The sequence below is a fragment of the Engraulis encrasicolus genome, chromosome 9, assembly GCF_034702125.1.
Source record: "Engraulis encrasicolus isolate BLACKSEA-1 chromosome 9, IST_EnEncr_1.0, whole genome shotgun sequence".
Classification (NCBI taxonomy): domain Eukaryota; kingdom Metazoa; phylum Chordata; class Actinopteri; order Clupeiformes; family Engraulidae; genus Engraulis; species Engraulis encrasicolus.
In genome coordinates, this window is record NC_085865.1 from 1098783 (window position 1) to 1111185 (window position 12403).

The window sequence follows — 12403 nt, forward strand, 5'->3', positions numbered from 1 at the left end:
TGGTCTTAAGTTGTTCTTAAGTTGTTCTTAAGTTATTCTTAAGTTGGTCTTGCGTCTAAAGACCAACTGAAGACCAACTTAAGACCAACTTAAGACCAACTCAAGAGCAACTTACGACCAACTCAAGACCGACTTAAGACGGTTAGCAAAGGCAAGAATCGAGAAACGGACTCCAGATCAGATAACGAAGCACTCACAACCCTCTTGGTGCACTCGCCACAGTCCAGTTCCTTTTGTTTTTTGTTGATAATTGAAGCCGACATCCAATCAGATTGCAAATGATTGCTTTTTTTGGATGAGGTCATATGCAGTATATGACCTTCACTGTCTGACTGCAAGTCCCCTGCTGAGGAAGTCAGAGCTGGTGAGGGCAGCAGACGCTGTCTGGTCACCATCACATCGTCAGCAGTTTTGGAGAGCAAATCATGGACTGATTGCACATTTAAGACCCCACATTCCCACTGTCTGCTGCCCCAGGCACCAGTCGATGTGGGCCAAATCCGGGCCTGGTCTGGCGTGGAGTCAGACTACTCGTCTGGACTCACGTCGCCACAGCAACAGGACAATAGGTCTCCTTTGCTGCCCCAGAATTCTAGAACATAGTGACCATGAGAAGGGGGGTGACACAGGTGAGGGGTGGAGTCTGAGGTTGATTCCTTTTAAGAGTTAGGCATTGTGACGACAACGGTCACCATGCCTCGACCTCTTTTTTTTGCATGCCATTATTTACACATTATCTAATTCATCAACAGGATGCCATGTTCTTTTAAATAAAACAGTAATTATTTTCTTTATAGTCATCAATACATTCAGAAAGAGGCTGTACAGCGCTTTAAAATGACAAGATACAAGGATTTTTTTTTTCTGGAATACAGGCAAAAACAATGCTTTGGGGGAGAAAAAATAGAAACTTTCAATGAATATAACAAAATATATTCTCCTTCCAAGGTCAAGGAGTTTGAGTGTTGTCTTTGTCAACTTGTCGGATCCCAGTCCAATCTTAGTGACGACAACCTATAACAAAGCAAGCAGCACAATTTCTCTCCAACATCTCTCTCTCTCCACACCACCATCAGGATTTGACATCACTGCACTGGCCCCTCCCCAATGTTCTCCTTAACCCCACCCCACCCCACCCCACCCTCCATTTTACCCAGAAACCCCTCCCCATTTAACAGACTAACCAATCACACTCAGACACGTTGGCCATGTGGGGTCCAAATCAAACCGCTTCCTCCCATCCTTTCATGTCACTTGCTGCCTTGTGACGCGAGGCGTGACGTCATTGACGATCGCCGGCATCTCCAATGTCCTGCAAAATACAATCCAAAGATCCTGATCTCTTTAGCAGTTGGGGTGTTGAACGGGGCAAAGCACCCCCCTACACGTTTCCCTCTAGGTTGACAGCAGGGAAGCGGGATGGTTTCCTCCACGGACACGGACGCAGCGTCAGGTCATGTGACAGGTCATGTGGTCAGGTCATGTGACACGAGGCAAGAGAGCAGGAGGCCGCAGGTGACAGGACAGGAGGAGGGAGGACGCAGGACAGGAGGAGGGAGGAAGCAGTTTGGTTTGCACCCGTTGCCAGACATCACAGACAGCAGAAGGTCACTGCAGAGGTCACGCAGGCAGAAGGTCACTGCAGAGGTCACTCAAGGTCAAAGGTCACGCGGGTGTGAAGTAAGAAGCCACTTTACTCCTCTGTGATGTTGGGAAGACTGGTGGCCATGTTGTTTATTTCTGTATTTTATTGTTCCTGTAGAGTGGTCTGGAGGGGGGGGTTGGCAGCAGCCCCCACACCCCCATGGCCCCATCAGCATACACAGACACACAGACTGACAGACCAACACAAGCTCACACCGACACACACATTCATGCTTGCACACTTAAACCCGCTTGCACACAAGCACACACACACACACACACACACACAGTCATGGACATCCACACACACACTTACAGCCATGCAACTCAAATGCACAGATATACTAACTGTCCTTAGGTCACATACACATCCGGACAGTTTAGGTCACATTACGTGTACTTACAATTTTTAAAAGATCCACAAAAAGCGATGCAAGTTCAACTGCAAACAGGTGCTTACGGACGGTCACATTGTGGGTATTATAGTACTAATAGATTCATTCAATAGCTAAATATTGGAAATGACATTCAGGGAAAACAAGACCCAAGAGAAGGGCCACAAGAGCTCAGGGGTGACAGGGGGACATGAGGCAGTGACATCTGAGTAGTACAGTACAGTATCAGGAAGGAATCACATCAGTTCAGCTCACATTGGAGACCACTAATGTTGTGGCTCGATTTCAAACCGGACAGGTCTCCTGGGTCAGTCTGCGCCCTCCTAGTGACGCACCTTCTCGATTGCAAGTCTATGATAATCAGGCAACAGGTCTCATGGGTCAGTCCTGTTTTTGTTTTGTTTTGTTTTGTTTTTAAACTCCAAAGTCACCCTTGTTTTTTTATGGCAGGTTTCGTGATATCTATTCCGTTATTGTTGGTGCTGATGATGATGATGCTGTTGTTGGGGCGAAGCTTTTATTGCTGCTAAATCGGTTTGAAGTATTGCTATAAATCGGTGAAGGAGTACGTCAGCATGTAAGAGTTATTGCTGGCCGATGAAGTCCGGCTAGATGGAAGCCGGTGGTTGGGTTGGGTGGTGGTTCTGACTGAGAGATCCAAGAGGCGGAGTGCTGAAGTGGCCATGACTAAATTTAGCTCTTTCTTTGTGGTGCCTTGAAGGGAAGGTAGGGGAAGCATTGCACTATCAATTTCAGCGGCCAGTCTCTTAAGCAACTGACAAAGGACTCGGAGTCCGCATCATTTTAACTCCTGGCAACGATGTTACGCAATCCCTCTCACAAACGAACATGTGTATGGCCTAGATATTACCATCGCGTTGAAACTGACCTCAACCGACTGTCCTGGCCATTGTATTGTGCTGAAATATGGTGCAGGCGATTTAAAATGCAAGGATTATCTATCTGCCACGTGAGATGATGCTATTTCTGGATCATCGTGCGTATCGCGTGTTTCTAATTTAGTGCCATATTTGGTTGTTGATCCACGTGTTCAAGTAAGCCGTTTTCTGTTCATCCCCCATAAAGAACAGTTGTTTTACCGTGGGCTTAAAAGAATAGGCCTGTCTTACAGGGTCAAGCCGGGTGTGTTTGGATGTCCTAATACAAAAGCCTGTATCAAATACACATTGCTCTGCATGTGCGTCTTAAATAACAAATATTTAAATGCAGTGGTGAGAAAATGCCTTTTGTCAGTGTCATGATATATCCATTCTATTTTAAATGGACATTTTAGCCTCAGAGAATACCCACTGGTCATCACTCCACTGAATATACTGATAATACGGTTTGTTTCCGACCGAGATAACTGCAGAGAAAAAACAACAGCTACGAAAATACATTCACTTCTAGAGCTCGCACTACAGTAAACGGACCTTCAATAAAAATCTTACCGCGCGCAACAAAAACACATTTTGGCGTTTCCAACATTCAAATCAACAGTCAAGGCCGTTGTCAAGCAGCCACGAGCTCAGGCCACCTGTCATCCCATAAAAAATCTATACAGGTCCCTCTTACTGTGGTTGTGTATGAGGAGGACGACAGACAGATATCATATTCCCACAACAAAGGCATTTACGGGTTTAAAGATTTTTCTTTTCCGAGATTGTTAGTTAGCTATGAATTAAGTGGTCGTTTTTAGGGATGTTGTCGTACATTCTGAGACGTTTTGAGGTTGTGAGAACAAGGCGAGCGCCTCTCCTCTCCTCTCTCTTCCCTGCTCCTGCTCGGTTTCTCCGCTGTCTGCGCGAGGACGCCTGGTCTATTTTTAGACTCTTGTGGTCGTTTAGCTTTCAGCGCACGTTCAGAGTGCAGCAGCGAGACGAGATGCGCGAGCCTCGGTTTCATGGCACAGCACAAGCCCGCCCTTTGGTTGGCCCTTGCCTTCAGTGATGCGCGCTCTTTCCCTAGCTGAGACGTTTTTTTCCCCTCCAATCCCAGCCTTAGAAAGGCGAGCAACACATCAACACAAGCTAGGGACTTATTATCTACATGACATTATGTACAGCTGCCTGCCCGCTACGAGAAAACCGTCCCGCTCCCCTCCAGACAGGGTGTGGCACCTTGTTCTCAGGAGAGGCTTGACGTGGACGGCAGAGAGGGATCCATCCCGCCACGTGACGGCAGTGCTCCAGGTTTATTATACACCAAAGGGGAAGACGGACCATGACAGGGCCACACGCACAGCACAGCACACTCACTCACAGACAGACAGACGGTCCCTCTGTGTACCTGTCTGGTGAGGTGGAAAAAAAGGGGAAGGTTGGTTGGTGGTGATGCAGCCATCAGCCAGGCAGGCAGGCAGACCTGCGTCCTCTTCATTCCCAGCCCTGGGAGACAGGTGCTGACTTTAGAAGACGCCTGGGAGACAGACAGGTGCTGACTTTAGAAGACGCCTGCTCCGCTTTGGTGAATGCTCCATCCTCTTTCTGGGGCTGCCCCGTCCCACCACATCACCACACAGCAAAGAAAGTCGACACCCGGAGAGGTGCTGCTTGCTGCACCCGCCACGCACATACATGCGCCCGCACCCGTTCGTCCACCAACGACCGCCCGCGCGGGTCCGTCAGACGTCACTGGGCGTGCGGGCCCTGTGCGCCACGCTGGCGGGCACGCAGCCGCAGCAGACAAGCCAGAGGGCCTTCTGGATCTCCTGGTTGCGGAAGGCGTAGATCACAGGGTTGATGACGGAGTTGTAGGTGGCGGGCACCAGTGTGGCGTAGGTGTAGAGCTGCGGGTAGGTGTAGTCCGCCACCAGCGAGTAGACGGTGAACGGCATCCAGCACGCCGCAAAGGTGCCCAGGATCAGCGCCAGCGTGGACACGCCCTTTCGCGTGGTGACGTAGTGCGGCGAGGCGGCCAGGAAGTGGTGCTGCAGGGCGATCTGGTGCGCGTGGCGCATCACGATCTTGCAGATCTATGATGCAACATGATACCATTATACTTTATTGTTACAGTTTAGGCTGAAGTTCATTTTGCATCCCTGAACAAGAAGACTTGTTTAACACAGCGCATACAACATCACAAGACTATTGCAACTATTACAACTGACAAAAACAGAACATGGGACCTTGGACTAGGGCTGGGCGATATGGAAAAAAAACAATATCACGATATGGATTACTTAATATCACGATATCGATTACTTTATATCACGATAACGATATATATCACGATATAGCACAATTATATTCGTTTTCAGTTATTCTCTTGATTTGCTCTTTATTTTTTCATGTCACAAAACAACTTTTCTTTAAAATGGATTTTTACTTTTTATTCTTATTTTTACAGTTACATTTAAGTATAGTGTGTATTGTGACAACATGACATGTAATTAACTGATATTCAATTGTATAAAATTCATAAAGTTACTATCACGATATAAACGATATAGGTGAAAGGTCACGATATACACCTTCATATCACGATAACGATATATATCGTCATATTGCCCAGCCCTACCTTGGACTAGGACACAGGCAGGGCCGGGGATGGCCTGGGGCCCCAAGGCTACCGGTTGCCGTGGGGCCCCCCGTAATGCAAATTTTGCAACAATTTTACACAGACAATGTCATAATTAGGTGCTAGGAATTAATGATAACATGTCTACCAACTGTATTTAACATGGAAGATGAATTTTACCATATTGCATCTTGTCACAATTCTGCAGTTTTTCACTTTGGGACAATCAGGGGACCCCCTGACAGGTGGGGCCCCCTAGGCTTTAGCCATGTACAGACATACAGGGTAACACTTTATAATAATGGATGCAAAAAAGCATTATAAAGACTTAATAAATGATTAACTATTGATGAACAAAACATTAACAAATGCTTGTAAATGACTATTAAATGTTAACAAATGTTTGTAAATGACTAGGAAATGTTATGTTAATATCTTATAGTTATCAAACATTTACAAATTGCTTGTAAATGAATAAAATACTCTGTTATAAGGTATGTAAAATCTTGTATATATTATTTGTAGATATTTTCTAAAGCATTAATAAAACTTAGTTAATGATAAAAACATTTGTAAATTATTTACTAAGTCTTTACTAAGCAGACATTAGAAAGTGTTACCACATACAGATATACATAAATACACACATGACATTAAACCCCCATACTGTACCTGCACGTAGAGCTGCAGCATGAGGCCAAACAGCAGCAGGAAGGAGATGGAGAGCACGACCACGTTGTTCTTGGTGAGCGGGCGCACCACGCTGCAGCTGGCCTCCGCGCCCAGGCAGTTGACCCCCGTTACGGGCAGCAGCCCCAGGCACAGGGACAGCCCCCACAGCAGCACCAGCATGGTGTACGTGAACGCCGCCGTGCGCTCCGAGTTGTACGTCAGCGCGTAGTAGAGCGACAGGTAGCGGTCGATGGTGATGGCCAGCAGGCTGAAGACGGAGGCGGAGAAGGAGGCCACCACCAGGCCCACGGTGAGCAGCTGGGCCGAGTCGGAGCGCAGCAGGTAGGCGAAGGTGAAGTGCAGCACCAGGCCCAGCCCGGCCAGCAGGTCCGCCAGCGCCAGGCTGCCGATCAGCAGGAACATGGGGGCACGCAGGGCCGGGTTCTGCCAGATGACCAGCACCACCAGGGCGTTCTCGCAGGCGATCAGCGTCCCCGAGGAGCACAGCACGATGTCCCAGGGGTTCACCAGGAGCGGAGGGTAGCCGGGGGGCAGGGCAGGCGACGGGGGGTAGGTGCCGTTCTCCAGGCCGCCGCCCATCCCCCCGCCGCTGCTGCCCCAGGTGGAGTCGGGGCCGCCCAGCCAGCCAGGGGGGGCCGAGGCCTCCTCGCTCATGGTGCCTCCCGTCTGGAAAACACACACAAACACAGACACAGACACAGACACATTACATGACATTACATTACATTACATGTGGCAGCCGTGGCCTAGTGGTTATGGAGGTAGACTTATGATCAGAGGGTTGCTGGTTTGAATCCCACCCTCACCTCTCCCCACACCGCCATCCATGGCTAAAGTGCCCTTGAGCAAGCCACCTAACCCCACACTGCTCATGGGACTGTAACCAATACCCTGTACCAAGGCACCTAACCCCACACTGCTCATGGGACTGTAACCAATACCCTGTACCAAGGCACCTAACCCCACTCTGCTCCTGGGACTGTAACCAATACCCTGTACCAAGGCACCTGACCCCACACTGCTCCAGAGACTGTAACCAATACCCTGTACCAAGGCACCTAACCCCACACTGCTCCTGGGACTGTAACCAATACCCTGTACCAAGGCACCTAACCCCACACTGCTCCTGGGACTGTAACCAATACCCTGTACCAAGGCACCTAACCCCACTCTGCTCCTGGGACTGTAACCAATAACTGTAAATATCTGGAACTGTGAGTCTGGATAAGTAAAAAGCCTCAGCCAAGTGTAGCAGTTACATGACATGACATTACACTTAGCTGACGCTGTTTTATCCAAAGTGACCTACAGTTATTTACAGGGTATTGGTTACAGTCCCTGGAGCAGTGTGGGGTTAGGTGCCTTGCTCAAGGGCACCTCAGCCATTAAGTTAGATAGGGAGTGAAAGGGTGGGACTCAAACCTGTAACCCCTTGATCTATAGCCATGGCTGCCCCCCCAACACAAACACAGCTATCAATGCCACGCCTCACAGGGGATACTATACAATACCAACAGCCATCAATGCCAACAACTATCAATGCCACGCCTCACAGAAAAGAATAAACAAAAACGCCAATGTGCCACACCCCCCCCTCCCCCCGTCTTAAACGGCAAACACAAAAACTCCAGAGCTGTCGATGCCATGTTTCACAGTGACTAATACACTGCACTGCCACCCTATGGCTTCCTGTCAACTGGCATTAAACGTTGAGATCCATGTTCTATGTCTTGTGTTATTACAGTAGATTGTAATAAGCAGTCATTACCAACTCTACATCGGCACAGTCAGGGACAGCTTTCATGTCAATTGCCATTCATATGTGTTGTTATGATGAATGATAAGTTCTTTAAGGAAAGTTGTGGCCACTGAGGGGCATCGGTAAGAATGCACTCGTTTAAGATGTTCAGTGAAGGGGGATCTTGGGTATTTATTAATAATAAATCAGTAATTACATTATACTTGTATTTATTTGTGTGTGTGTGTGTGTGTGGTTTAGTTCTGGACGCACACAAGACACCAGATGCATGAAATAACTACTAATTAATGCTGCCCATCAGCAATAGACCAATCAGCTCACAATCAGCTGAATCTGCCCATGGCCAATCAGAATGTGCAGGGTTGGGATGTCCAATGAGATCCATTCATGCATGCACCGATAAACACAGTACCTGTACAAGTACCTTGGGAGGATAGCGGTCGGGGTGGTATTCCAACAACATGGTGGAGTGGTAAACCTGGCGTAGTAAACCTCCAGGCAGGGCCAGACCAATGCACAGGCTAGATATGGCTCCAGCCTAGGGCCCCCCACCTGCCAGGGGGCCCCACAGGCTAGATATGGCTCCAGCCTAGGGCCCCCCACCTGCCAGGGGGCCCCACAGGCTAGATATGGCTCCAGCCTAGGGCCCCCCACCTGCCAGGGGGCCCCACAGGCTAGATATGGCTCCAGCCTAGGGCCCCCCACCTGCCAGGGGGCCCCACAGGCTAGATATGGCTCCAGCCTAGGGCCCCCCACCTGCCAGGGGGCCCCTTGTTGGCTAAAAGTGAAAGATTGCACATGTAATATTGAGAAATGTGTCTGTTGTGCTCAGTACAGTAGAGTACAGTACAGTACAGTACATGTCAATTCCTAGCTCATAATTATGACACTTTTTATGTAAATGTGTCACAAAATTTGCCTTCTGGGGGGCCCCACAGCAACCTGCAGCCTAGGGGCCTCAGGCCATCTTAATCCGGCCCTGAACACAGGAAGCGGTAAACCTGCTAATGGCTCCTCCAGAGGCGTCCTATAGCTGAGAAACGGAGGACTCCAGGCTCTTCTATTAGATGATTTACCCTCGTCCAGAGGCGTCCTATAGCTGAGAAACAGAGGACTCCAGGCTCTTCTATTAGATGATTTACCCTCGTCCAGAGGCGTCCTATAGCGGAGAAACGGAGGACTCCAGGCTCTTCTATTAGATGATTTACCCTCGTCCAGAGGTGTCCTATAGCTGAGAAACGGAGGACTCCAGGCTCTTCTATTAGATGATTTACCCTCGTCCAGAGGCGTCATATAGCTGAGAAACTGAGGACTCCAGGCTATTAGATGATTTACCACCACCACCTCAAGGTTAATTTGGTGTTAAGATGGTTTGCTATTAGCCAGGTTACAGGAATACTCCCTGGACTTAGAGGCGTGTGTTTATATTGTGGCTACTGGCTGGTAGGCCTATTTACACTCTCATCCATAGAATGCTATTATCCCCAATTACTTTTTTCCCATGTTATTACTTTTACTTTTTACTTTAAAAAAAAAAAGTAGCTTGGAAACTGTACACTTAACTTTTACTTGAGTAAAAAGCTTCCGTTGACACTTCTTCTCGTAAATAAGTATTTCTAAACCCAAGTATCGTACTTCTTCTTAAGCAGTAAATGTGAATACTTTTGACACCGCTAGACTGTAAGATGGTTGTGAATTGTGCTATACAACATGTGGTTACTGTATTGCAAACTCAGCATGGAGCGGCCAGACCCAGTTTTCATGCCAATGTCCATCCATAAGGTGATCCAGACAAACAAGTGGAAGAACTCTGAGCTGTGTATTCTATGAATTGTGCTGTATAATGGTGGTGGTTATAAACACAACACCAGAGCGGTCGCTGCCATATTCATAGAGAGTAATAAAACTATGACCACTGCCACCATATGTGTGCCCTAGCTGCAGGTTGCATTGTCCACAGCGCAGAGGCAGTTGTTATTAGGCCTACTATGCATCAAGACTTGTATGTCTTCTTTCTGATGTCATCGTTCATGATGTCTGATATCAGCATTCAATTCAGAAAATGTCTATTGATGTGAATATGGAAAGAAGTTTTCAAATATGTGACAGAGTTGTGACTTGCAGGAGTAGGCCTACACAGCACCAAACAACAGCGGGAGATGCACAATTATGATAGCTGTGACCCCAGGCCATTTATAACAATGAGGAAAATATTACAGACGTGTTATTCTGAATTACTGTTATTATATATGTTTTCTAAGAAAGAAATAAAGCGCATAAAACATTATCCTTATTGCCAAGTAGGCTTTAAAACACCACGAATTCTGCATGGCCGATAACGCACTCAGTATTAGTTCAGAGATCCAGGGGAATGCAAATATGAAACGGATACTCCGCCGTGCCAACAAGTCCATTTTACGGTACAAAGAATGAGGAGCTCTTGTTTCCATATGTCTGTTCTCCTCCGGGGTGGTATCAGTAACATTTCGCCTATCAGTAATATCTGGTATCGCCATGAGAGGCGGTGCATAGCGCCTTCCCGCGAACCGCAGCCCCGTGGAATGGATGCTCGAAATAACGCAATTAATAGCGACTTTCTGCACCATAATGTAAACTCTAGCTCTTACATGTCCACGTCTTGCTCTCACAACGATGACAAATGCGCGCAAACACAATGGCTGTCACAGAACATCAGCGTCTTGTCTGTTCCCATTTTAGCACCGTTACTCTCAAACTGGCGGCTGCCTGCATTGCATTCATTCATCCATCCAGCGTTTATTATTCATCCCCATCTCCTACCTTGATTCTTGGAGGTGAGGCGTCCGCGTGAGATGTCTTTTTATGGCCCCCGCTGGATTTCCATCTTTAGGACGAGAAGACGCTGGCAGGTGGCCGCACTGTAGCTACCGACCGCGAAGCAGCTGCACAGGGGAAATGCGAGGCAGGCTGGTGAGCGCGCGGCTCTTTGTGAGGCTGAGGGGGGCTCAAGACCAGCAGCGACGGCGGAGCAGTGCCGTCTTCAACATCATTGCCGACTGCGGCTGTGCGGAAGCAAATGGTTGGAGGGGAGGGCTGGTGCTGGTGCTGGTGCTGCTGCGCCTCCAGATTCCGAAACCGAACCGGGCAGAATCAGGAGTGGATCCCGCGTGACCCCCTGATGCCACAGGAGCCAGTTACAGCTCGATGTCCACGAGACCGCTTGCGGGTGTATCTAAAGTGACGTGTATCATTCGCTCGCTCCTGGCTGTGTGACTGACTGCCCGTGCGCAACAGGGGAGGTTGGGGGCTGAGGGCTGTTTAACCTGGCCAGGTCAGCCGTCCTCCTCCTGGTCCAATCACTTAGACAACCTGTCATGTTCATGTCAACGGACCGGCAATACACATGCTGCATGCGACATTCATTCTGGACATGTGGATACATGCAACGTGCACGTGGATATTTTATATACATGGTGTTTTTAATATTAGGAAACATACTTACATTTCTGCTTTTTTTACAATCAGGCCTGTATAGATTTGCTAAAAGTAGCCTATGATCACTGAAACTAACTTGCCCATAACTGTCATAGTTGAACAGGTGTGTGACAAACTAGACAAGTGTGTGTGTGTGTGTGTTTAACTGTGTGCACTGCACACATACCAAAATAAATGGCTCCTAAGGACACGATATTGCATGATGTAAAAATGCATTCCTTGAGTCTTTTTTAACTAGTCTACACTTATACACTTACAGTACAAGAGTAAAAGAAAACAGAGAATGCCTATCCATCCACATTGCGTCCTGCCATGACTACCCATCACCGCAGGGGGGCAGCATGGAGTTGGCGATGAGTCACCGCTCGGCCTGGGTGGAGATTCTAAAGTACCAGCGCGCTCTGGCAGAACAGCACGATTGACTGGTGGTCAAACAAAGACCCGAGACAACGCCATCTCCATGATCTATACATTTTATTTTATTTTTTCTTTAAAACAGAAAATGATTATTTCACAACAGGCCATCTCAAGCAAACCCGCACATTTTCACCTGCCAAACACCTACAAAAGTTAAACTGTATCAAAAGTGCACCATAGTGTAGCAATACATCTCCCGCACTAAACCATTCCCTTTTTTTTCTAGATCAGTCTCATAGTATAATTCTTACAATAATATTTATACAAATACGACTCTGTACAATGTAGAAAGAAACAAATCCCCAGTTAAGCCCCAGGTCTAGGGCCCCCCATATCCCCAGGTTTAGGGCCCCCATCCCCATATTAAGTATTTCCCCTCATCACCTGAGGAGATGCCCCAAGCCCCGCCCATAACCCCGCCCACCCCGCTAGGGCTGGCTTCAAAATCTCCATCCGCGATCCAATATTGATTCACGTTCAAAAAGTGTGATATCGATTCAAA

The 12403-nt window shown here is 47.9% G+C and overlaps 1 protein-coding gene across 1 annotated transcript; it reads right to left on the reverse strand.

Annotated features, from left to right (window-relative positions):
* Positions 1 to 4662: 4662 nt before the first annotated feature.
* Positions 4663 to 6846, reverse strand: gpr12 (G protein-coupled receptor 12). The gene is made up of 2 exons (XM_063206010.1): positions 6231 to 6846; positions 4663 to 5013 (listed from the first exon to the last, which is right to left on the reverse strand). The coding sequence occupies exons 1-2, from the start codon at positions 6828 to 6830 to the stop codon at positions 4663 to 4665; spliced, it is 951 nt and encodes a 316-aa protein (XP_063062080.1). The 5' UTR covers positions 6831 to 6846.
* Between the last annotated feature and the right edge of the window lie 5557 nt (positions 6847 to 12403).

Excerpts from the sequence above, each read along its gene's own strand:
- gpr12 (XM_063206010.1), bottom strand. The coding sequence starts at position 6,830 with ATGGGCGGCGGCCTGGAGAACGGCACCTACCCCCCGTCGCCTGCCCTG. Across the intron at positions 5,014-6,230 it reads TGCTGCAGCTCTACGTGCAG|ATCTGCAAGATCGTGATGCG; the intron begins GTACAGTATGGG and ends GTTGCATCATAG.